Source organism: Gossypium hirsutum, chromosome D07 (assembly GCF_007990345.1).
Source record: "Gossypium hirsutum isolate 1008001.06 chromosome D07, Gossypium_hirsutum_v2.1, whole genome shotgun sequence".
Lineage (NCBI taxonomy): Eukaryota > Viridiplantae > Streptophyta > Magnoliopsida > Malvales > Malvaceae > Gossypium > Gossypium hirsutum.
This window is the reverse complement of record NC_053443.1, coordinates 37874877-37896385: the sequence shown is the minus strand read 5'-3', so window position 1 is coordinate 37896385 and position 21509 is coordinate 37874877. Positions and strand designations below refer to the sequence as shown.

Below are 21509 nucleotides of genomic sequence, written 5' to 3'. Positions count from 1 at the left end.
TAATATTATATCATATTTTTAAATTTTTATAAATTAATTATTTTAAATTATTATGTATTTTTTGAGACATTAGTAAATCGTATTTATTTTGTTTATATTTTTAAATAATATTTTGAAAAGTTTGATCGATTTTTTATAATTCTTAATGATTTTTAAATTTTAAGAACTTTTAATATTATATATTTTTAGAAACTATGATTGGTAGAATTTTTATTTTTATTTTAAAAAATATTGAGAGATTAAATTGTTGATTTTTATAATTTGACAAAAACTTAAAAGAATATTTCACTACACCAAAATAGGCTTTTAGCGGCGCTTTTTTAGGTCTTTAGCGCCGCTAAAAGTTTTGCGACGCTTTGAGAAGCGCAAAAAAAACGCCGCTAGAGAACGCGTCCTTTATCGGTTCTTCTTCCACAAATGCCGCTAAAGACCAAGACCTTTAGCGACGCTTCTCCCACAAACGCCGCTAAAGACCAAGCCCTTTAGCAGCGCTTTTCCTACAAACACCGCTAAAGACCAAGACCTTTAGAGGCGCTTTTATCACAAACGCCGCTATAGACCATGACCTTTAGCGGCGCTTCTAACAAAAACGCCGCTAAAAACATAATCTTTTAAAAAAATTATTTTAATCAAATAATATTTATTTTTATGATAAATATTATATTATGTTTTAATTTTTAAATTTGAACTTTAAATATACTTTTAAGGATAAATAAAAAATATTATTTAAATTAAATTTTCTATGAAAATTTTAACTTTAAAACTAAATATAAAAATTAATGAATTTAATTTTAGAATTTAAAATAATAAATTAATAACACAATTAAAATCCAAAAGTTAGAACTCAAGTTGTCGTAAATATTAAAATAAAAATAAGAATTTAGAATCAAAACTAAAATAAACAATGGAAAGATAGCTCAAATGTAGGTTTTTGCTGCAAGTTACACAAACAATAACGAAAAATTAAACACCACACATAAAATTTATCAAACTAGTTAAGAAATACATGGTGCAACCATGCAGTATAAATAAAATAGAATCATAGGGTAATTTTGCATAAATATCTTCAGAGTACCAAGAACAATTTGTCACAAAATTATAAAACATGATAAAAAAAAAGAACAGGTAGCAGACAAGCTATTTGTTACTTTTTGTTTTGCTTCCAAGGCTTCCTCAGCTGCCTTCATCTTGGCAACAGAATCATCTTCATCATCCCTGTTTAAGAAAACAAAGAACCTATTGTTAAACAATTTAGAACTTGAAAAAGAAAAGAACCATGTTACTCGGACTTAGGTATGAGTGTTAGGTGTCAGTATAAAGTTATGAAAACATAATATAATTAAAGTTAATTAGCAAAAATATGCATACATGCCATAGCAACTGTTGTTTTCAGAGCTAAGCCATGAATACGAGGCAGAATGGCTTCTTTCACAAGCTGAACATGAAGAATAATTTGAAACATCAAGCTAGTACTTCAACAATAGGCTATCATCATGAATACAATAACGAAAAAGAACATCAAAAATATAGATGAAACTTACAAGGTGTTTGACACCATACTGTCTAATCCATATTTCACAACCGACAAATTCCTATTTTTAATATATTTACAAAAATAACTGAAAATACTGCAATGCACTCGGAATAGCTCAAAGATGCTTGAACAAAATCCATTATGAGGTAGATTAGCTTGTTTCACAAGCTGTAAAGCATAAAAAAGTATTCTTAAATAACCAGTTGTTACTTGCTGGCACTTAACACCCTCATTATAGAAATATCAACAAGAATATAACAGCTAAAAAGAACTCAAAACATGAAGATCATGCTTCTCTTTCACAGTGATCTGGAAAAATAAATTTGAGCTAAAATCCACTACAAAAATATTGATGGTGACAAATGCAGCTTACGATAGGTAAAGACCCACTATTATGACTACAAAAAGGAAATGGAACTATGCTATGGAGGAATAAACTTATTAGCCTACCAGATCAGAGTATGTTTTCTTTTTAAATAATAAAGAGAATCATCAAAATTAAACATGGAGATCCAGCACTATAAGAGTTGAAGAACAAAAGTTATCTGACAAAAAGTGCTGGATGTACTACGAATGATTTTTATTAATTTCTCTATTTTTGCGACACAAGCCAGTGACATTTCTTACATTAAATTACTCAAGAAGTTGGTCAAGCATGCGAGCAATTAATGAAAAAATCAAGCACAATCATTCAAACAAAATGCCGAAAAGTTGTAAGTTTTGGTCTCTCCATCCATTGTTTCAACTTTCGACTTGAGATTTGATTCATTTCAAATCCAAACTAAATGCAGCTAATGAAAAAAAAGGCATGATCCTTCTGCAACGATGGAATTATTTTATCTTCTTTAAAAATTTAAGGCAAAGATGAGATCTGAGTGTGAAGCTGTGCATTCCTTTTAGTATCTAGAGTCTAAGGAATAATTTACACCATCCAACAATCAACAGGTACTAATGATTTCCCCTTTTTGTAATATTCAATAACAAGCATAAATAACATCCAAGTTAAAGATCTAGCAATATAAATGATTCTCTTCTAAAAGATGTTTAATCAATTTATGATTATTAGTGCATACAACAAAAGATGAGAAGGTAAACTTCTGTTAAAGTTTAGTTAGTTTAGTTAGTTTCCTATCTGGAGTCTACACAGTCGTTAAAGTCCAAATTAAAGTAAAACTTCTGTTTCTTCTAGGAGTAAGGATGTTTGGAGTCTATATTAATCAATTTACTCTTTCAATTGAGATATGAAATTATTATATGAGAACTTCTGCAGTATTCCATCATAATTGTGTGATGCAATCAACCATAGGTGCAAGGAACCCATGGAATCTTTATCAGTGTTTTCACTTATTTTATTTTCTTGGTTCTCTTAAGAATCTCATATCATAAATAAAGCCTCGCCACCTAACTCTAATAAATCACTGAGATTGAGAAAACTTTGGGGATATATAGAGGAAAGCACACGAAGCCACATTAACATAAATGATAAAAGAGCACACTATATAAACAAGAGATTCATCATCATTCAGCAAAGGCAAACCTTTCCACACCGATTAAATATTTGTTCTAATGTTGATACATACAAGATTATCAACAATGAGTACAAATGTTTAGCAAAGCCTAAGTGTCAATAACTAGGTGCGCACATGTGATCAAAGTATATCCATATTAAAAAATTTTAATTGAGCTGCATCATTAGTATATTTTACATTCATTGTATGCAGATGTGAGTGTTTTGTAGTACAATATAGTGATATATTGCTTTTTTTATATCAACATGATATATTTTTTATTATATTTAAATGCTTAACGCACCGTTATCCTTCCTGGTTTTGTTATAACATGGAAAAATCCACTCATTTAATTCACAAACCAGATATCAAAGCTTATGTCAACATATAAAAAGAAAAATGATATACAGGTTTTAAAATGTGTGCTCCCTAAACATAAAACAAATTATCACACTAAGCTAGCTCCAATGCCATTAAAACAATTAGAAACAATACAATAAATGTCAATGCAATTACCTTCCACCATACAGTAAAAAGCCAAATGCCGCAAACAGTGACAAACCTGCACATATACAGTGAGGATCAAATATCCACTCATTATTGAAACAAATTACAACAAGATTAACATTTATAAAGCATCTAAACTAAGTGATTATCCTGAATCATGGTACATCAACAGAGCACCAAAGTTACTCAACAGTTAACTACTAAAAATCTATTAAGAACACCAAAAAGACCTACCTGCAAAGAACATTTTAGATAGAATGACTAAAAGTGGAATATATTTCCACCACAATATCAGCCACACTGCTATCTGAAATCAAGTACCCACAGCCCCATGTTAGAGAAACTTTATTAACATCTTGTCTGAAGTAATGTTTCAAAGGAAATCAATTATGCAACAACACTTACAAAGGTGACAGAATCATTAAACTTGCTAGATAAGAAAAAATATATACCTATGTTACTTGGACTCAGGTATGAGTGTCAATACGAGTATGTTTCTGACATAGGTGTGGTTAGTTTTTCTATGTTTTCCTATGTATTTGAAGGATCCTCGGAGGTCATATCTTCATATCCGTGTTTCGGACATAAATGTCGGTCATGGGTACTTCATGAAAAATGAAGAGTCCGAACAACTTAGATATATTTTGTGGGCTCATATTTACTACTAAAATTTGCAAGTGCTAGAAACATCCTTGCATTGTTCTAGCAAAAGAAATAGCGTATTCTAACTTATTAACCTATTTTATGGTTTATCCCTCATCCAACTAATGGCAAAATAAATATCATATTCTTCTAACCTTCAAAAATCTGCAAATGCTATATACATCATTCCCCACTTAACATGTATAGAATATGTGACAAATCAACAAACTAATTTATGTGAAACTATATAACATTATTGTTCTGGACCAAACATTACTAGCTCTCAAACAAAGAGAAAAACAACTTCAAATTCTCCTTTCTATGGGCACTTTACCAAAATAATAGAACATAAATATCACCTGAATAGTATAAACTACAGCATTAATTGTAAAGAAACTATGCCTCAATCTATCAGTTGATACAGCACGTGCCTGTTTACGATAGATAAAGTTTAAGATAAAGTCTCATAAAATTAGAAAGCAGGAGGCAGGGAGGCAACTCATGAAGCTCAAATAACCTAACTTGGTAGTAAATCTCAGCCCAAAACAAAATCAAAAGTGCATATGTCATGAAGAAAGCTAGACTCGGCATGTCAAGCAAGATATGTTGAACAATCTAAAAAAGATGCGAAAATCAAGCAACAAATTATGAACAACTTAAGTACGAGTATATATTTTCAAAAGATAAACGCAATAAGCAATGGTGTCCCAAACCTCTGGATGTAAATTCTGCACACTCCGTCCGAAAACAAAAACTAAGGCGCGAACTGTGTTAAAAAAGAAATCGCGTTAAATACAGAAACCAAAGTACTAAAAATAAAAAGCTTCCATTAAAATTTTATAAATACAAACCCCCATTCACCAGAAAATTTAAAAAATGGAAGACCTTCTGCGTGGTCCAACCATACTCGGGAACTCTCATTTGTATCTGAATCAATTGAACCTAAAAATATCAATTAACGACAACAACGTTAAGACCATAAATATACTAAAACAGAATCTTAATTCCACTTGATTTCTTAAATAAAAATTTCTTATCGCATTTTAGATAGAATGACTAAAACTGGGATATAACCCGCAAAACGCAGCTTTCTTGTTAGCCATCATTGTCGCTTTCTACATCCCAAAGCCCCTGGAATACACAGCAACTTCAAGCACATATTAGAAACATTTCGACTGCGCTAAAAGTGTCAAAATGGAGAACAATGAAGCAACGGAAGAAGATGAAGCTAATACGAAACTGGAGAACAATGAAGCTAAATGAAGCATGCTAAAGGAAGAGGATGAAGCAACGGTGTAGCCATTGTTTTTTTGTTTGTATAAAAGAGGAATAGAAATGTTTTTTGGGACGAATGAAATGTGAGGAAAAAGATGAGGAGATGCAGAGGACTGTCGATTTGGGGAAATTGGGGGGGAAAATAAAGGGAATCGGGGTAGGGGGAGAAATGGTTTGGGAAAAATAAAAGGGCTGCTGATTTGGGGAAATTGGGGGGAAAATAAAGGGAATTGAGGTAGGAGAGAAAGGAATTAGGGGGAAAAAGAGTGGGGGAATCGATTTTGGGAAAAGAAAGGGGAAAAATAATAAATAATAAAATATTTTTGCGGCGCTTCACCGTTAAAGACCCGAGCATTAGCGGCGCTTTTTCAAAAAGCCGCTAAAGGCCCGAGCATTTGCGGCGCTTCTTTAAAAACGCCGCTAAAGGCCCAAGCATTAGCGGTGCCTCTTTAAAAACGCCGCTAAAGACCCGAGCATTAGCGGCGCTTCTTTAAAAACGTCGCTAAAGACCAGAGCATTAGCGGCGCTTCTTTAAAAACACCGCTAAAGACCCGAGCATTAGCGGCGCTTCCTTAAAAACGCCGCTAAAGCCCCGAAAACTGAAAAAATGAGGTGATTGGACTTAGGTTTTTTGCGGCGCTTTTTGGAAAACGCCGCTAATGCTCATTTTTAGCGGCATTTTTTTATCCAAACGCCACTAAAAACGCCGCTAAAAGCCTGTTTTGGTGTAGTGTTTACACCAAAGTAAAAAATGCCTAAGCCTAAAAATGATATTGTTTTAGTTAAACTATAAATTTGTAAAAATAAAATATACACTTAAATTACTTATTCAAATTGATTTAAAAATTAGTATAAATTCACTAATTTAAATAGCCGAATTTCGCTCAAGTATCCAATTTATTAATGCGGTAGGGAAAGGTTGGATTCTCCGTAATTGGGCAAAATACCAAAAAAAAAAGCCCTATTTGTTGCCACGTAAGTAATCACGCTGATGTGGACGCAATTTACTGACACGTCCCCTGACATCGCGCTGACGTGGACGCGATTTCGGGGAAAATGGCCCATTCCGGTAAATAATAAAATATCAGGCCCATTTCGATAAATTTTAAAAAAATAGGGCTTTTATGTGTAATTTGCCCCTCCGTACTTGACATATCTTTATTTTTCTTTAATTTCTAGGCATTTTATTAAAATGAATTTAGTTAATATGTTTTCTATAATGTTTTTAAAATTACATGGATGGTAGATTGGTCAGACTATTAATTTTTCAACTAGATCAATTTAATTGGTCAGTTAGATTTTAATTAAATAAACTATTAAAAATTTATAAAAATTTAAAAATAAAAAAATAATTTAATTTTTGTTTTTATGGTTTTTAATTTAATTTAATTTTAAAAATTTATCTGGCGCATTTTCAACGGAGTTAAAAGACATTATTGACATTAGATATAATAATAACCCTTTAATTTTTGTTGATATTGTTTTTAGAATTAAATATTATATCAATAAAATTAAAATTAATTACAATATATCTATTTTCATTAAAAAATAACTTTAAAGTGAGTTAAAAATAGTAAAACCAATATTAAGTATAAATTAAAATATGTAAATGTAATTATACATTATAAATTATCAAACTTATATTATCTAATAAAATATAATTAAATTTATAATACTTTTACTAAAAAAATTAAATATTACTAATAATATATTAATCATTCTATTGTCACGGGGCTAGACCTTTCGTCTCGCAAACCGTGCGGCCTTAAGCGATCCGTTTGCTCCAAACTCGCCTAAGTCAGCCTTTACGCCCAAAAGTGAGGATTCCTTAGAACTCCTCCAAGGCACCAATTTGTATAGCGGAAGCGATTGTGCCAAAAGAAGCTACAAAAGAACAACAGAAAACCAAAGAAAGAATGCACACAAAGTGTTTGAGTAAATGCTCAAGAATTCTATTACTCTTAAGAATTCAAGTTACAATGGATGAATACAAATGAGGGGGAGGCTCTCTATTTATAGTTGAGCTCCCCCAAAATCGACGGTCAAGATACATTTACATCGACGGACGAGATTCACTATACCCCTTGATTTTAGGGATTTACAAGATTTGTTATATCAAATCAAATCTAATCTTTACAAGATATGATTCTCTCTATCTTTTAAGATTAGTTACCAAAATTAGCCTAAGTTGCCATGTCTTCATCATCGGGCCAACCAGGCTTCAATCTGACAGGCTTCTCCAATAATTCGTTGAATCGGGCCAGTTCTCGTGGGCTAAATTTCCCCATCTTATCAATGGACCTCCATGGGGCGCATCTTGTGCCATGGTCACTGGCTTTGCACTTTGGCCCGTGACATTCTCCCCCACCCATTCTCGCAACGCCCTCGTTGCGACTTCTGGATGACACTGACTTGATTCACCTTTTCTCGTTGCCTCGGCTTCTTCCCAACTTGCGTTGCGATTGGGTTGTCTCTTTCTTCGAAACTTATGTCTCGGCTTCCGTCGCCTCTTATCTTGAACCGTTGCACTCGTTGGTACATTCTATAGGCAAAAAGTCTCCGCTTTAACTTGCCCCAATTTTGACTTGTTTCCACTGGAATCCCCTGGATTCTCACATCTTGGCTTCGTACCACCCCTAGTCCCTTTGCCTCCTTCCTTATGAACTTTGAAAGCGCCCCTACGACCTTGCCAAGCCAACAAGTCAGAATTCAAAACACTATCAGAGTGTTTGCAATGTACCTTACTCGTAGCATTTACTCGTATCGACTGTCTTTGCATCGCTCCTTTCCCCTCGAAGCTCGATGCACAACCCACCTTTCCCAAAGGTGTCGGCTCCACAGTCGATCCTGCAGGCTTCATATCGGTCCCTTGCGCCACTAACACTTCCGAAGGGGCTTTTGTAGCATTCCGTTCTGACGAATTAATGTTTCTCCCATGCGAAACATCTTCGACAAGTTGGATTGATGATAACACCTTAGTCCTAACCTTCACATCCTGATGCACTGGTACAACCATTTTTGTTGATGGACCGATGACAATATGGATTTGATCGGCCCATGGTTGCAGAGTTGCCTGAATCCTGTCAAGGAAGTTTAAGCCAAGCACAAAATCGTAATCATCTAATTGGATTACCTCGAATTCTTTCTTGCTCTTCCATTTACCGATTTGTAGTTCCACATCACGAACTACTCCCATAGTTGGGGCTTTCTCAGAAGTTGTTACCTTGATCTTCTTATTCGATTTCCTAATCGACAGATTCGCAGCCTTTTCCGACATGAACAAGTCCGATGCTCCCGTATCAATAAGAGCACTCCGCTTCTGACCCGCAATGTTGATGTCCACAAACATCAACCCTTTTCCACCATTCCTTTTCCCAGGAATGAGCACTATCGAATTGACTTTCGATGTCTTTACCTCGGTAGGCTTCGTCTCTTCCTTCGGCTCCTCTTTCTTCTAGGTTGCCGAAATCATCACTTTATTCGGACATTTTCGCGCCATGTGTGGTCCTTGACAAAGGAAGCATTTTATTCTCTTCCTCTTGTCCCTTAGGTTATTGAATCCCTACTTCGCATCTCGTGGTTTCCCATTGCCACTTGTGCTATCAGTACTGTTGCCCCCATCGCTATGTCCCCCTTCATCTTCTTCATGGTTTCTCTCACCATTGCCCTTTCCATTGGGCTTAGATGACTCGAACTTGTCTTCTGTTGGACCAAGCTCGACAAAGGACTCTGCTTCGGCCATGGCTACAGTAAGTTCGGTGATTCCTTGCCTATACAACTCATGCTTTGCCCACGACTTTAACCCATCCTCGAACCAATAAAAAGCTTCTTTCTCGCTCAAGTCAGAGATTTGAAGCATCAACTCGCTAAATGCCCTCACATACTCCCGAACAGTTCCTTGTTGCGTGAGACGACGCAACTTTGCCCGAGCCTCCTTCTCGGCATACTGAGGGTAAAATTGCTTCTTCAACTCTCTTTGGAACTCCTCCCAAGTCCCAATCGCGTTCCCACCACGTTTTTCATCTGTGGACCTACGCCACCACCACAAGAGAGCTACATCAGTAAAATAGATTGAAGCAGTGTTTACCTTAATGGCATCATCCTCGATGCCCATCGCTCGAAAGTATTGCTCCACTTCTCACAAGAAGTTGTCCACACCCCTTGCGGATCGTGCACCCTTAAACTTCTCCGGTTTGGGAACATCCATTGCTTGTTGCTTCGACTTTGAAGACAACATCCCATTACTCAAAGCGGCTTTGTAAATCGTGAGCTCCCCTTTGAGCTCCTCTATTTCTTCCTTCATGGCTAGCACCATATCCTCGAGAGCTTCATCTCTCACTGCCAGCTTTTGCGTAGTAGACTCTACTAAATTATTCATCTTTTCTGCATTGGCACCGAGAGAATCCAACACAAAATCTCTGAGTTGCTCCTCCATTGAGTCAAACTCATCCGTGCGTCCCTCGACCAATTCAAGCGTCTCTTTCATGTTCCCTACGGATTCTTCGAGATTAACCACTCGATTTTCCAAAGCTGTCAGCATCTCCCTCGAGCGACTGGCTTTTCTGGCCCTCCCACGGGTCTCCATTGGTTCACTCTAACCAACGACTTCTTTTGACATCCCAACGGTGCCTTCAAACCAACTCGAATATCACTTGGTTCAAAACTTGCTCGGATACCATTTGGCTTAAAACTTGGCTTGGATACCACTTGTCACGGGGCTAGACCTTTCGTCTCGCAAACCGTGCGGCCTTAAGCGATCCGTTTGCTCCAAACTCGCCTAAGTCAGCCTTTACGCCCAAAAGTGAGGATTCCTTAGAAATCCTCCAAGGCACCAATTTGTATTGCGGAAGCGATTGTGCTAAAAGAAGCTACAAAAGAACAACAGAAAACCAAAGAAAGAATGCACACAAAGTGCTTGAGTTAAATGCTCAAGAATTCTATTACTCTTAAGAATTCAAGTTACAATGGATGAATACAAATGAGGGAGAGGCTCTCTATTTATAGTTGAGCTCCCCCAAAATCGACGGTCAAGATACATTTACATCGACGGACGAGATTCACTATATCCCTTGATTTTAGGGATTTACAAGATTTGCCATATCAAATCTAATCTAATCTTTACAAGATATGATTATCTCTATCTTTTAAGATTAGTTACCAAAATTAGCCTAAGTTGCCATGTCTTCATCATCGGGCCAACCAGGCTTCAATCTGACAGGCTTCTCCAATAATTCGTTGAATCGGGCCAGTTCTCGTGGGCTAAATGTTCCCCATCTTATCAATGGACCTCCATGGGGCGCATCTTGTGCCATGGTTACTGGCTTTGCACTTTGGCCCGTGACACTATGACATACAAAACATTTATTATATCTATGAAGTATCATACAAAATTATCAATAAAATATTCATAATAATGTTTAATATAGTTATTATATATCATAATAGTTATATTAAAATTTCAAATATTAATAATAATGATAATAATGCTTGAAATTTTAATTATATTTTTTATTTAATATAAGTTCTATAATTTATAATTATTAATGATATGTAGATATTTAATTTATGTTTAAAATTGGTCACAAAATTGCTTTTTATTGTTTTATTTATGTCATGAATAGGGGATGTAAAAAGGTGATTTTGGAAAGTAATAGCCAACAAGCTATGCAAGTGCTGAACTCTGTTGACAAGTTAGTTACGATGTTATTTAAATCGGATCAATTAGTTGGATTGATTATATTAAAAAATTATTTAGATTGAAAATAAAAAAAGTCAGGACTGAAATATAAAATTTTAACGGGAAAAATCGACAAAAAAATCGATCTATTTAGAAAAGAGTCACTTTGTTTGGTTGAATTTTTAACTTTCACAAGATAAGTGGAGTAGTTGAAAAGTAGATGTAACTATTAATTTATTATATTATTAGTATTACCAAAAAGATCATAATATTATTATTAGTAATGCAATAATGATATATTTATGCCCACTATTGAGTTAGAAAGTGGTTGAGCTGATTAAGAAAAGTTATTCGGCTCCTTTGAATCAGATTTAATCATTTAATTTATTAAAATTATTTTACAAAATTTTTTATTATTTAAAATTTCAAACTAGTTAAATCAATTGAATAGAAAATTGATGACCTGATCGATTCAATCATTGATCCGATTCAACAAACATTGGTTGATTGGACGCATTAGAATTGTTAAGAGAAACAAAGGTGAAGGATATCGCAAGGGAATGCAACCGTGTCACTCACTATATATCCATAAATTCATTTAAACTATTATTTAAATCATTGATTGAGTTGATCTCATGAGTCAATTAGATATGCAAATATTAATTTGATCCAAAAAGTTAGTAAACCACTCTTACTAATTGAAATAAGTTCTATCCTTATAATAGTACTTTTGTCTTTTTCACATTTTAAATAAAACTAATAAAAAAAATTGCAAATGATCGAAATTTAAGTCCATGCCATCAACATCCATAAAACTTCACTTTACAACTACAACCAAATTTTCAATTTGAGTTGTTTCTATAAATTTTAATATTACTTCACAAAAGGTTTCACCCACATTGTTTCTATCTATACTATTAATAAAACTTTTGATTGAGTTGGTGTCACAAGTTAACTGGGTACCAATTAGGTTAAGAAATTATAGAAATATCCTTATGTAATTAAAATAAATCATATTATTTGAGGATATTTTAATCTTTTCATTTTAACAAAAACCAAGAAAAATATGCATACTATAGGATTTAAATTTGCGCCAATTGAATTAAGAAAACCTTAAGTTTATCACTCGACCAAAGTTTTATTTTGATATTTTTATACATTTTTTAAGAATGCACAATTTATTATCTTCACTAATTGTATATCTATGCTTCTATACTATTAATAAAATCACTAACTGAATTGGTGTCACGGGTTAACCTGGTTCCCAACTTAGCTAAGAAATGATTAATATACCATTTTATTAAATGGCTACTACTACTATTTCGATGGCATTTTTTTATTATCTTTTTCATACTTTTATATAGTTTTTAAATAAAAGAACTAAAATTAAGATGTATAAGAATTGAACCCGTATTTAATAGATTTATAAATTAATTATTTACCATTACACCAATAATAATTCTTAAGTGAACTTAAAAAAAAAAACTTTTAACATAAAATGTTTTCTCCCACCAATAGATTTATAAATAAGTTCTTGAGTAAACACACATCTATGTTTTAAATTCATGGTTTCCACACGCATACACATAAGGGGGCTGGCATAGGCCCTAACCCCCTTAAAATGAAAAATTGTCATTTAGGCTCTCTAATTTTTAAAAAAATTTTAAATTAGTAAAGGTAAAATTGTACTTTGGCCCCCCTAAAGTTATAAAATTTCAATTTAATACTTTAAAAATTATAAAGATATAGATTATAAAAAATTAACATTTCATTCGCCCCCTAAAAAATTGTTCTGGATTCGCCCCTGATGATAGGACTTCTAATTATTATTTAAACCATTGACTGAGTTGATGTCACAAGTCAACCGGACAACTACTTGGTTGGGGGAATTACTAAACCACCCTTATATATTTGAAATAAATTATATTTTATAAGGGTAATTTTATCTTTTTACATTTGAAATAAAATCAATAAAAAATTACAAATGAATTTGAACCCATACCATCAACATGTATAAAATCTCAACTTTACCTCAGCAAGCAAAGCTTCATTCTAACTTTTTTTATACATTTTAATATTATTATTCAAAAGTTTTCATCCACGTTGTTTGTATATTGACAATATCATTGTTTAACTTGATACTAACTCAAGAAAAACAATAATATCATGATAAACAATTAGAGTGCAATTAGTATTTTTAATATGATGTATTTACTATTTCAATTTCTTTTTACTCACAATTTAAACTAATTTTTATTACATTTTGCATACATGTTTTTAGTTTCAAAAGTCACATTTCATTATTTATCATATATTATTTTTAAACATAGACATACGTCTTAAATACGTGATTTTTATACATATAATTTTATCAATATTAACAAGATAAATTGTCTTAATTACATAATTTGAAAGTTTTGCTCTTAACCTAATTATTTGAACAAGCAATTTTGTAAATGACGAATTTCAAGTTGATAACACAATTGATTAACTTGTAGTTGCTGCATCTATTAAAATCATATAATCTCAAAATGTTCTACATTCATTTAAGAATTTCATGACATCCGGTCTCAATCATAATTAATAAATTTTAATAATCAATTTTATTTGAGAACAAACCCTATTAATTGAGTCTTTAATAGATTTTGATAGTAAATTCTCGAAACCAAAAGAAATATTGATAATATCTAAAAAGATATTCAACATTGTTATTCACAATGTTAATATAATATCTTTTAATACAATGATTAATTATCGTAAATTTTATTCCTCATCAAAGCTCTTCTAAATTCTCAACTAATTTTATGTCGTTTTTTTTTCTGAAAGGACCTTCTCATCACGGCTGGATTCAAGCTCACAGTTAAAAACAAGGTGGCTTTGTACTTATAAAAAAGAAGAAGCGAGTTTGAGTATTTCATCTTTAAGTTGGTAGTATGTTTGGTTTTTCGGTAATAGTTTAATCTGTTAGATTGTTGTTATATAGTTTTAATTTATAAATAGAAACAGGCGAACCACATCGTAAGGCTATTCTCGGCGCGTGAGTATATTAATTAGATCAGATCTCCTTTTAATTTTACCATTTTAGCCTTCGTCTTCCACTTCTTTCCAGTTTCCTCCAAAGCTCTCACATCAATAATAAGTAGTAACTCTTATTTATTTATTATTTATTTCGAATATCCAATAACTTTTTAATACACATAGACGTGTTGTGAACGTGTCGAATCTTGCCTTCCTTCATCACGCCTTCCAAGTTCCAACCCAACCAAACTCTTTCCCTCTCAACCATTATTATTTCCTTGCATTTCATTTAATACAAAACAATTTCATTTTCTTTTTGCCTTTTAATCTGATTCTCTCTCTTTTATTAAATGTTTTGTTATGAAGTTAAAAGTGTGATTGTGTTTCCTTCCTTTTCTCTCCCTTTTTTGTTTTATCTCTTCCATTTTCATGGAATTCCTTTCTTCAAGGTCTATTTTCCTCTCTTTCTTAGTATCTATATATATATAGTAATGTTGTTTATTTTGGATATGAATGAATTTTTATTTCTTATATGCTAATTGTTAAGCTGTGATTTGCTGTAATTTGAAATTAAAAACAGAGCTTAGAGCTTAATTTTGATGGGGAAGTACGATGATGAGCGCTCTGTTTTTCCTTTAACCAGTCTCCAAATCGGGTAATTCTTTTAACTTTTTTTACTTTTACCATCTGTATGCTTGATCTAGTAGAAGTTGAAATTTTGGCTTCAGACTATGTTCACGGACTCGGATGGACTGTCATAGATATACATGTTTGAGGCGGTATATGCATTTCCTTTTTTCGAAGTTTTTCATATATGTTGGGATCATATTCCAATGCTCATTTCCGGTATATGTTTTTATGATTAGAAAAATATGAGTTGGTTAACATCTGCTTCAGCTGCTAGTCATACTTCATACAGTCATGTTATGAATAAGCTTCTTCAGTCTTTTTTTTTTTTTTTCCGATTTCTGATTAGTGACTTTTTTTTTCTTTTAACGAGTGTTGATACATTTTTTTATATGGTAATTTTGTGTGTTTCTAGGACTTCATTTGTAGAAATATCAAATCCTGGGCGTTAATCAATTGATTTATTCTAAGCACTTGCGTTATGGGAAATATCAGAATCACTGAGTTATTTCTCAGGGTTTTCCACTTTTCTTATGTATTATATTAAATTTTATTGTCTAATCTCTGATTGCAGAGACTTGCAGTCTTATCTATCGGATCTTAGCCTTTTCTTGGCCCCTGAAAGTAACAAATTCTACATTTTGGTGGACAACCGGCCATGGCTCAGGGACTTAGGTTCACGTCCTGCTCACTTGTGGCAATTGATGGTTACCAAGGTTGTTGAGCACACCTTTTATTTTGATTCTTTTGAAATATATGGTTTTATTTAATTATTTTTAATTTTCAAATGATTAGAATATTTTAATGAATTTAAGTGGATTTTTTTTCTTCCTATTTACATTTTACAGTCCAGGTTATCTCCTTTTGCTAACACCAAAGGTCGTAGGGCAAGAAAGGATGGAAAAGAAGCTTCTTCCAAATCAAATGCTAAAGATGCCAAGAAGTTGGAGAGATGGTTCTCTTTGGTAGATGCTGCAATGCTGTCGAAAAAGAGAATTTTGCTACCTGTTAAGACATTGAAAACCTCTTCGCTTCTTAGCAATGAGCTGCATAGGACATTGTATGGCTTCATTGTATTTGAAGTTTCATGGTCCAATGTTCGAGGTCTTAACTACTTGAATGAACTTCAGGTATTTGTTCTTGTATGTGCTCAATAATTTTTTGTTTGTGGTTCTCCTTCAAGGTCTCCGTGTTTAGCAATTTTCTTCTCATTTTCAGACTGATACCTCTCTAGCCATAGAGGCTAAATTCATGCGAAGATGGGAATTTGACAGCATTGATCAAGCAGCAAAGTGTCTATCTTCATGGTTCTCCGGAACATTGTTGGAGCAGCGGCATCTGAAGGAGTACCTGAATTCGACAATTGGTATGTTTTTGCCTGAATATTTTATGACACTAGAACAAAAGTTGTCTTTATGATTCTCGAGTTGCACAAGATTACCTTTCCTCAGCATTCTATATCCTTTGGACTCACAATATATATGTATATATATTTATGTATGAAGTAAGAAATTGCAAACTGAAGAAGTATGTCTGCAAGAACCAAAGTATATTTGGTCACTTTTTATCTCACTAGGTGTAAGTACAATTGATGGAGGGTCAAATCAACCTTTGAAAGTCTGAAGTAATTTAAAATAAAGAAAGCCTGTTCAATGTGTATTTTGATAATTTTACCACAAGAGTTTAGCTTATCGAAGTCAAGCCAAACTCATTCTCATCAGCTTTCTGTCTCATTTGCTCTATTCTGTTCCCTTTGAACTGAAATATATTGTTAATAATCAAAACTCCCTAGCACCAAGATTAGAAAAACCTGAACGGAGGTTGAACCAATTAGATCTCTGCCTTCCAGTTCAGCTGGTTGGACCTGGTGGCTAATAATTAAGAAAGCTATTCATTTGGCCTAGTCATGAGGTGTTTAATATAAAACTAAAATTTGGAGTTTCAAATTTCATTAACAACAAATAAAATTAAAAAAAAGGCAGTTCAGTCTGGTATTTTCCAGGTTTATAAGTGGTTAACTGATTCGACCAATAAGTGGTTTTAATATACTGTGTGGATCGAATAGGCTGCCAGTTTGACTGACTGGTGTTGTCCGGTCGTCTAGCATTTCTTTTTTTGCTTCCAGCAACCTAGAAGCCCTATAGAGAAGATTGTAGTCTCTCACTTTTAAGTAACTTTGGTAAGGATAACTCAGTTATATTGCTCAAAGAGTGTGGTTAGGAGCCGGAGCATGTCCTCTGCATGTCAATTTTGCTGCTTACCACTTGATAACCCTTTGAAGCCTGAACATTATCTCCCTTTTTCTTTTTTCCCTCTCTCTCTCAATGCAATAAATTTGCTGTGTTGATACAGTATGTAATTTGGATGATATTTAGGGGAGGTCTTCTATGATGCTGAAAAAGATTTTCCCAGGTCAATCCCTTTTGACGATGATGAAAATATCTGTGGTGATAGTTTCAGCATTGAGGAAGATTTCCCTCATGATCATTGTGGCAATTTCAGGGTTTATCCTGGAACAGTGGAATGCGATACTTCTGAACCGCACACTCCTCCTCCTACTGGGCCTTATAAGAGAAGGAAAGTAACTAGGGCAAATGGTACTGGAGTTGAAGTTGATGCCTATTGTGAGGAAACCCGAGGGCAAGCTGAAAGCTCATTAGGGAACTCTAATGAAAATGCTGTGGAAGCTACGGAGTATAGGGATGTTCTTATTTTGTTTAGATTTGATGATAGAGATCTCCCATTTAAATTACAGCAAATAATAATGCCTGATCTGAGGTTACTTCGTTTATTGGAGGCTGGTCTTCCGTCTTGGGTGATATTCCTTCAATCATATCCTGGCTTCTGCCATATCTATCGCCCATGGATGTGCCCTCTGGCCAGAGCTCTATATGTTTTGATTTCAATCATTACGGTTCTAATAGGATTTTATGATTTATACAAAAATGTCCCTGTTCTTAAGGCAACTGCTTCTCGTTTATGTGGGCCACTTTTTGATTGGATAGAAACCTGGGAGATGGTGTCAAGGATCAAGTACTTGGGAACTATGCTATTTCTACAGAACTTTCAGAAGGCTTTTGAGTGGTTTTTGACAGCAACACGTGCTACTCGGTCATTTTTCTCTGTTCTTTATTTGCCATTAGCAGAACCATTTATGGAATGTTGGGGCTTCCTTTTGCCAATTTGGAATATGTTCAGTGAACTAGTGGAGAGCTTATTTTCAGTCATTTGGACTGTGTTTGGTTCTCTCTGCAGTCTAATGGAGGATCTCATAGAGGTTCTACTGATGCCTATATGGTTCATTGGCTTGGTTCTCTGGAACATTGGTAAGTCATCAGATGATTGAAATTCCGTAAGCTATTTCCTTTTTTAAGGGCTTTGATTTAATATAATAGTCGTGTTCATTCTTTGTATTTCATGCTACTACAGTGACTTCCATCTTGTATCCTATATTTTGGATTCTTTGGGAAATACTATTTGCCCCAATACGCCTGGTCCTTGCATTATCCAGTATTGTGGCTTTTGTTTGTGGCTTCATTTCTGATTTGGTTGGAGATATATGGAGGTTATCAAGTAGCATAATTCAACTTGCTTCAGCTTCTGAAGCTACAGTGAGCAGCACGTATGAGGTTTCTGTATGGCGTTCACTTTGGAATGACCTTTTTTCCCAGGTTAGAAGACATTATTGTATCTTGATTAATATATCTTTCTTTATGTTTATTTTACTTATATTTTCTGTTCTCTTTTCAGGTTTTTCGTGCTGTCAGAAGTATATTAAATGGATTTGTTGCCTTCTTCGCAGCCTGCAACAGACATCGCCTAAGGTTGTCACATTTTAAATTTATCGTGCTCTATTTTATACCATATAGTTAGTCTTCTCTCTTTTAGATTTAACCAGAGAGCCAGGTAAATGCTTGCATGCGCTGTTACAAATTATGCATGAAATGTTTGCCCATTTTCCTCCAATCATTTTTCCATTTATTCAATGATGTTTTTCACTAAAATAGTATAAACTAGTAGTGTTAATTATGCAAGTTCCATGGAAGTTAGGTAGTTATCTTTGTATCTGTTCTGTGTAGCTCAGGATTTATAGTTATCAATGACATGCTTTAACTCTTTGGTTAGAGTGTTCTTCATTACATTCATCCATATTCTTTTAGCTGTTTTAACCGTTCTTCATCGCATACCTTGGGTTCAACCATGATGAAAGTTACTTAAAAAATGCTATGCAATCTCCCCATCTTAGCAAATAAGCTTTTAGAATTCCAGATCATATGATTATTATATATATTATTCTCCAATTGATTTCACTATATTCTTGTGATGATATAGCAATCTGCATTATCCTTTTGAGTTGTTTGGGCTAGTTTTCTTCTAGTTGTGTTTGCAAACGAAATTCTTTTAAATGGTCTGCTAGCTTGGGACAATGATAGAATTTTTACACCCAGGCATTTTGTATTTCTTGCAAAAGGACGCTTTTTGACTCTTAAATGTCATATTCTTGAAGTTTACAATGTTGACTTTCTATTTCCTTTTTGAATGGTCAAGTGTAGTGTGTTATTTTTGACATGATCATTTTGGTGCTATGGTGTACAGCATTTATAATCACGTACAGGATGTCATTCAAAGACGCTTTGGTGGAGTCCCAAGATCACAGACCTCAGATCCTAGACGAAGTAAATCAACGTGTGGAAATCAATGTCAAGTAAGCAATCTCTCTACTTGCTATTGCATCAAATGGAAGGCATGAATCCTATGTTACATTGAGTCAGGAATGAGTGCTAGATACAAGCATGCATGCATCCATCATGGATATGCTCAATTTTTAAAGAAAATGTTGTCATCTGTTTAGATATCGAATATGGATATTATAGGGAAAAAGTGAAAAGTTTGGGTAACATAGCATGAATCTTTTAGTTGTTACCGATGCTTACATAATTTTTTTTTTCTTTATCATGGATATTTGCAGTCAGAAGTAAGGAGAAGAGTCCATAGTAAAAATTGTAGTCCTGCAACATTGTCATTTTGAGTCCAAAATATTCAAGAAAGTATCCTTGTCCTGGCCGGGTCCGATCCAATATCATGCAAAAGATCTTTTAACAGGCAGTTCAGAATCGAAACCGAACATGAGCAGTTGAATGGTATGGTTAGAGATAGTTTAATTCTTTGATTCCTTTTGTCTTGGAAGCTACGTATAAATTCTCTATGTTCATTAACTGCAAGCCTTTTATTAGGAGAATGTAAATTATGTATAGTTTCTCTGTATATTTATCAGAAAAAGTTTCGACTTTAACCATGTCTTTTGGGTTAATAAATGCTATTTGTTCTAGTCTTACAGTAATATGTATTATGATTTTCCTTAACCTATTTAGGTTTCTGTAAATTAAATTCAAAAACGAAATTTGATAAGAATTGCATCAAGTTAACATTACTTAGTTCATTGATGTAAATAAAAAAAAATTTAGTGCGGTACTGCTTTTATCTAGAGTTGATAAATGATTTTTTTTTTTGGGGTTTTCAGTAGCATGAAGTTTTTATTATTACAAATTTTGGAGAAGGGGTTTAATAGAGTTGTATTCGGTGCCAGCATTAAACAATTTCGTCACTACAATTGAGGCTATGGCGGACAAATTAATATTTGATTATGACATGATGATGCGAACTCGGTCGTATCATGTTACGATACAACTTGACGGTATGGACATTAGCCCAAATACGAGGGTTTTAAGTGCAAAATGAAGTGTTAATTCCAATTTGTTAATTTAGTTGCTGGAAAAATAAGGATGATTATCACTTCTAGTTTTCTTAGCTATAGTTTAATTGCTGGAATAAAAGTTAATTCGATTTTAGTTAATTAGTTAATTAATTAGTTAAGTTCCATAAATATGTCATGGTTTAAACATCAATAATTAGAATTTAAACGTGTCAATATCTGGATATTTTAAATGTGTTTTAAGTTTATTAATCCTGTCCAATTTCATACCGCTTTAATTCTTGTTGGGATGACATTTATTTTGACCTATTAAACATGTTCTTGTTTTAAAAGTCAGATTTATTAAATTTGTGTTAGCCTGTTACATCTGTAATACCCATTTCTGCCCGGCCCATAAACCAATCATAAACCCAATATAAAGTCCAAACAAACAATTCATTTTACATATATACGGCCTAGTTACAAAATAAACTAAATACCAAAAATAAAACAAGCCCAACAAATATATGTGGCCCAACTCAGCCCAAATCCCAACCTAATTGAAGAAACCCTAGCAACATTCGACTCCCAGCAACGTAGCAATCAGGACCCAGCCTTTGCCCTCGCACGTGTGCCACCGCCACGTACCACGCCTTCACGCGTTGCACCGTGCCACGTTACCGTACGGCCGTACACCTGCAACACACAAAGCAACAGAGGACAAACAAACGAAAAGGGGGGTAGAAATCGGCAGCAAAAAAAGAAAAAAGAGAAGAAGAAAAAGAAAAATACATCTTTTGTAATTTTTCATTTTTACTTTCGGCTATAAAGCCATTTTTTCAGAATTTGTAAAGGGAACACACAAAAAAACACACATACGCATATTGTATACAAAAACCAAAAATATTCAGAGGGAAATAAAAAAAAACAAAATTCGAAAGGTGATTGCAGATTTTTTCTTCTTTCTCATTTCTTTGTATTCCTTTTTTTATCTTATTATTTGTGTGCAAAAATAAAATAAAAGGGGAG

At 33.7% G+C, this 21509-nt stretch overlaps 2 protein-coding genes across 6 annotated transcripts; one reads left to right on the top strand and one right to left on the bottom strand.

Moving 5' to 3' along the window:
- Positions 1-995: 995 nt before the first annotated feature.
- On the bottom strand, positions 996-5749 carry LOC107944684 (tobamovirus multiplication protein 3). Of its 4 annotated transcripts, none has more exons than XR_001696289.2 (7): positions 5266-5743; positions 5043-5133; positions 4905-4957; positions 3784-3856; positions 3559-3604; positions 1369-1435; positions 996-1215 (listed from the first exon to the last, which is right to left on the bottom strand). XR_001696289.2 is itself a non-coding variant. In XM_016878509.2 (7 exons), the coding sequence occupies exons 3-7, from the start codon at positions 5110-5112 to the stop codon at positions 1089-1091; spliced, it is 369 nt and encodes a 122-aa protein (XP_016733998.1). In that variant the 5' UTR covers positions 5113-5133; positions 5266-5322; positions 5432-5743; the 3' UTR covers positions 996-1088. The 4 variants fall into 4 exon arrangements, 3 of the variants coding, with proteins under 3 accessions (XP_016733998.1, XP_016733997.1, XP_016733999.1); XM_016878509.2 differs by lacking the exon at positions 1369-1435 and having other exon boundaries at positions 5266-5322; positions 5432-5743; XM_016878508.2 differs by lacking the exon at positions 1369-1435 and having other exon boundaries at positions 5266-5749.
- Positions 5750-14343: 8594 nt separating this feature from the next.
- Positions 14344-20129, top strand: LOC107954774 (uncharacterized). 2 transcript variants are annotated; one of them, XM_016890443.2, is made up of 11 exons: positions 14361-14610; positions 14742-14816; positions 15363-15504; positions 15637-15918; positions 16007-16154; positions 17164-17200; positions 17291-18114; positions 18218-18459; positions 18539-18612; positions 19385-19493; positions 19758-20129. In XM_016890443.2, exons 2-11 carry the CDS (start codon positions 14761-14763, stop codon positions 19815-19817), a joined length of 1974 nt encoding a protein of 657 aa, XP_016745932.1. In that variant the 5' UTR covers positions 14361-14610; positions 14742-14760; the 3' UTR covers positions 19818-20129. The 2 variants fall into 2 exon arrangements, with proteins under 2 accessions (XP_016745931.1, XP_016745932.1); XM_016890442.2 differs by having other exon boundaries at positions 14344-14610; positions 17164-18114.
- Positions 20130-21509: the final 1380 nt, after the last annotated feature.

What these genes read in the sequence shown, in the direction of transcription:
- LOC107954774 (XM_016890442.2), top strand. Translation starts at nt 14,761, where the DNA reads ATGGGGAAGTACGATGATGAGCGCTCTGTTTTTCCTTTAACCAGTCTC. An exon ending in TTAACCAGTCTCCAAATCGG is followed by an intron (nt 14,817 to 15,362) that starts GTAATTCTTTTA and finishes CTCTGATTGCAG; the next exon opens with AGACTTGCAGTCTTATCTAT. An exon ending in CTTGGTTCTCTGGAACATTG is followed by an intron (nt 18,115 to 18,217) that starts GTAAGTCATCAG and finishes ATGCTACTACAG; the next exon opens with TGACTTCCATCTTGTATCCT.
- LOC107944684 (XM_016878508.2), bottom strand. Translation starts at nt 5,112, where the DNA reads ATGAGAGTTCCCGAGTATGGTTGGACCACGCAGAAGGTCTTCCATTTT. An exon ending in TGCAGAATTTACATCCAGAG is followed by an intron (nt 3,857 to 4,904) that starts GTTTGGGACACC and finishes ACTTGATTTCAG; the next exon opens with ATAGCAGTGTGGCTGATATT. An exon ending in TTTTTACTGTATGGTGGAAG is followed by an intron (nt 1,216 to 3,558) that starts GTAATTGCATTG and finishes TTTCTTAAACAG; the next exon opens with GGATGATGAAGATGATTCTG.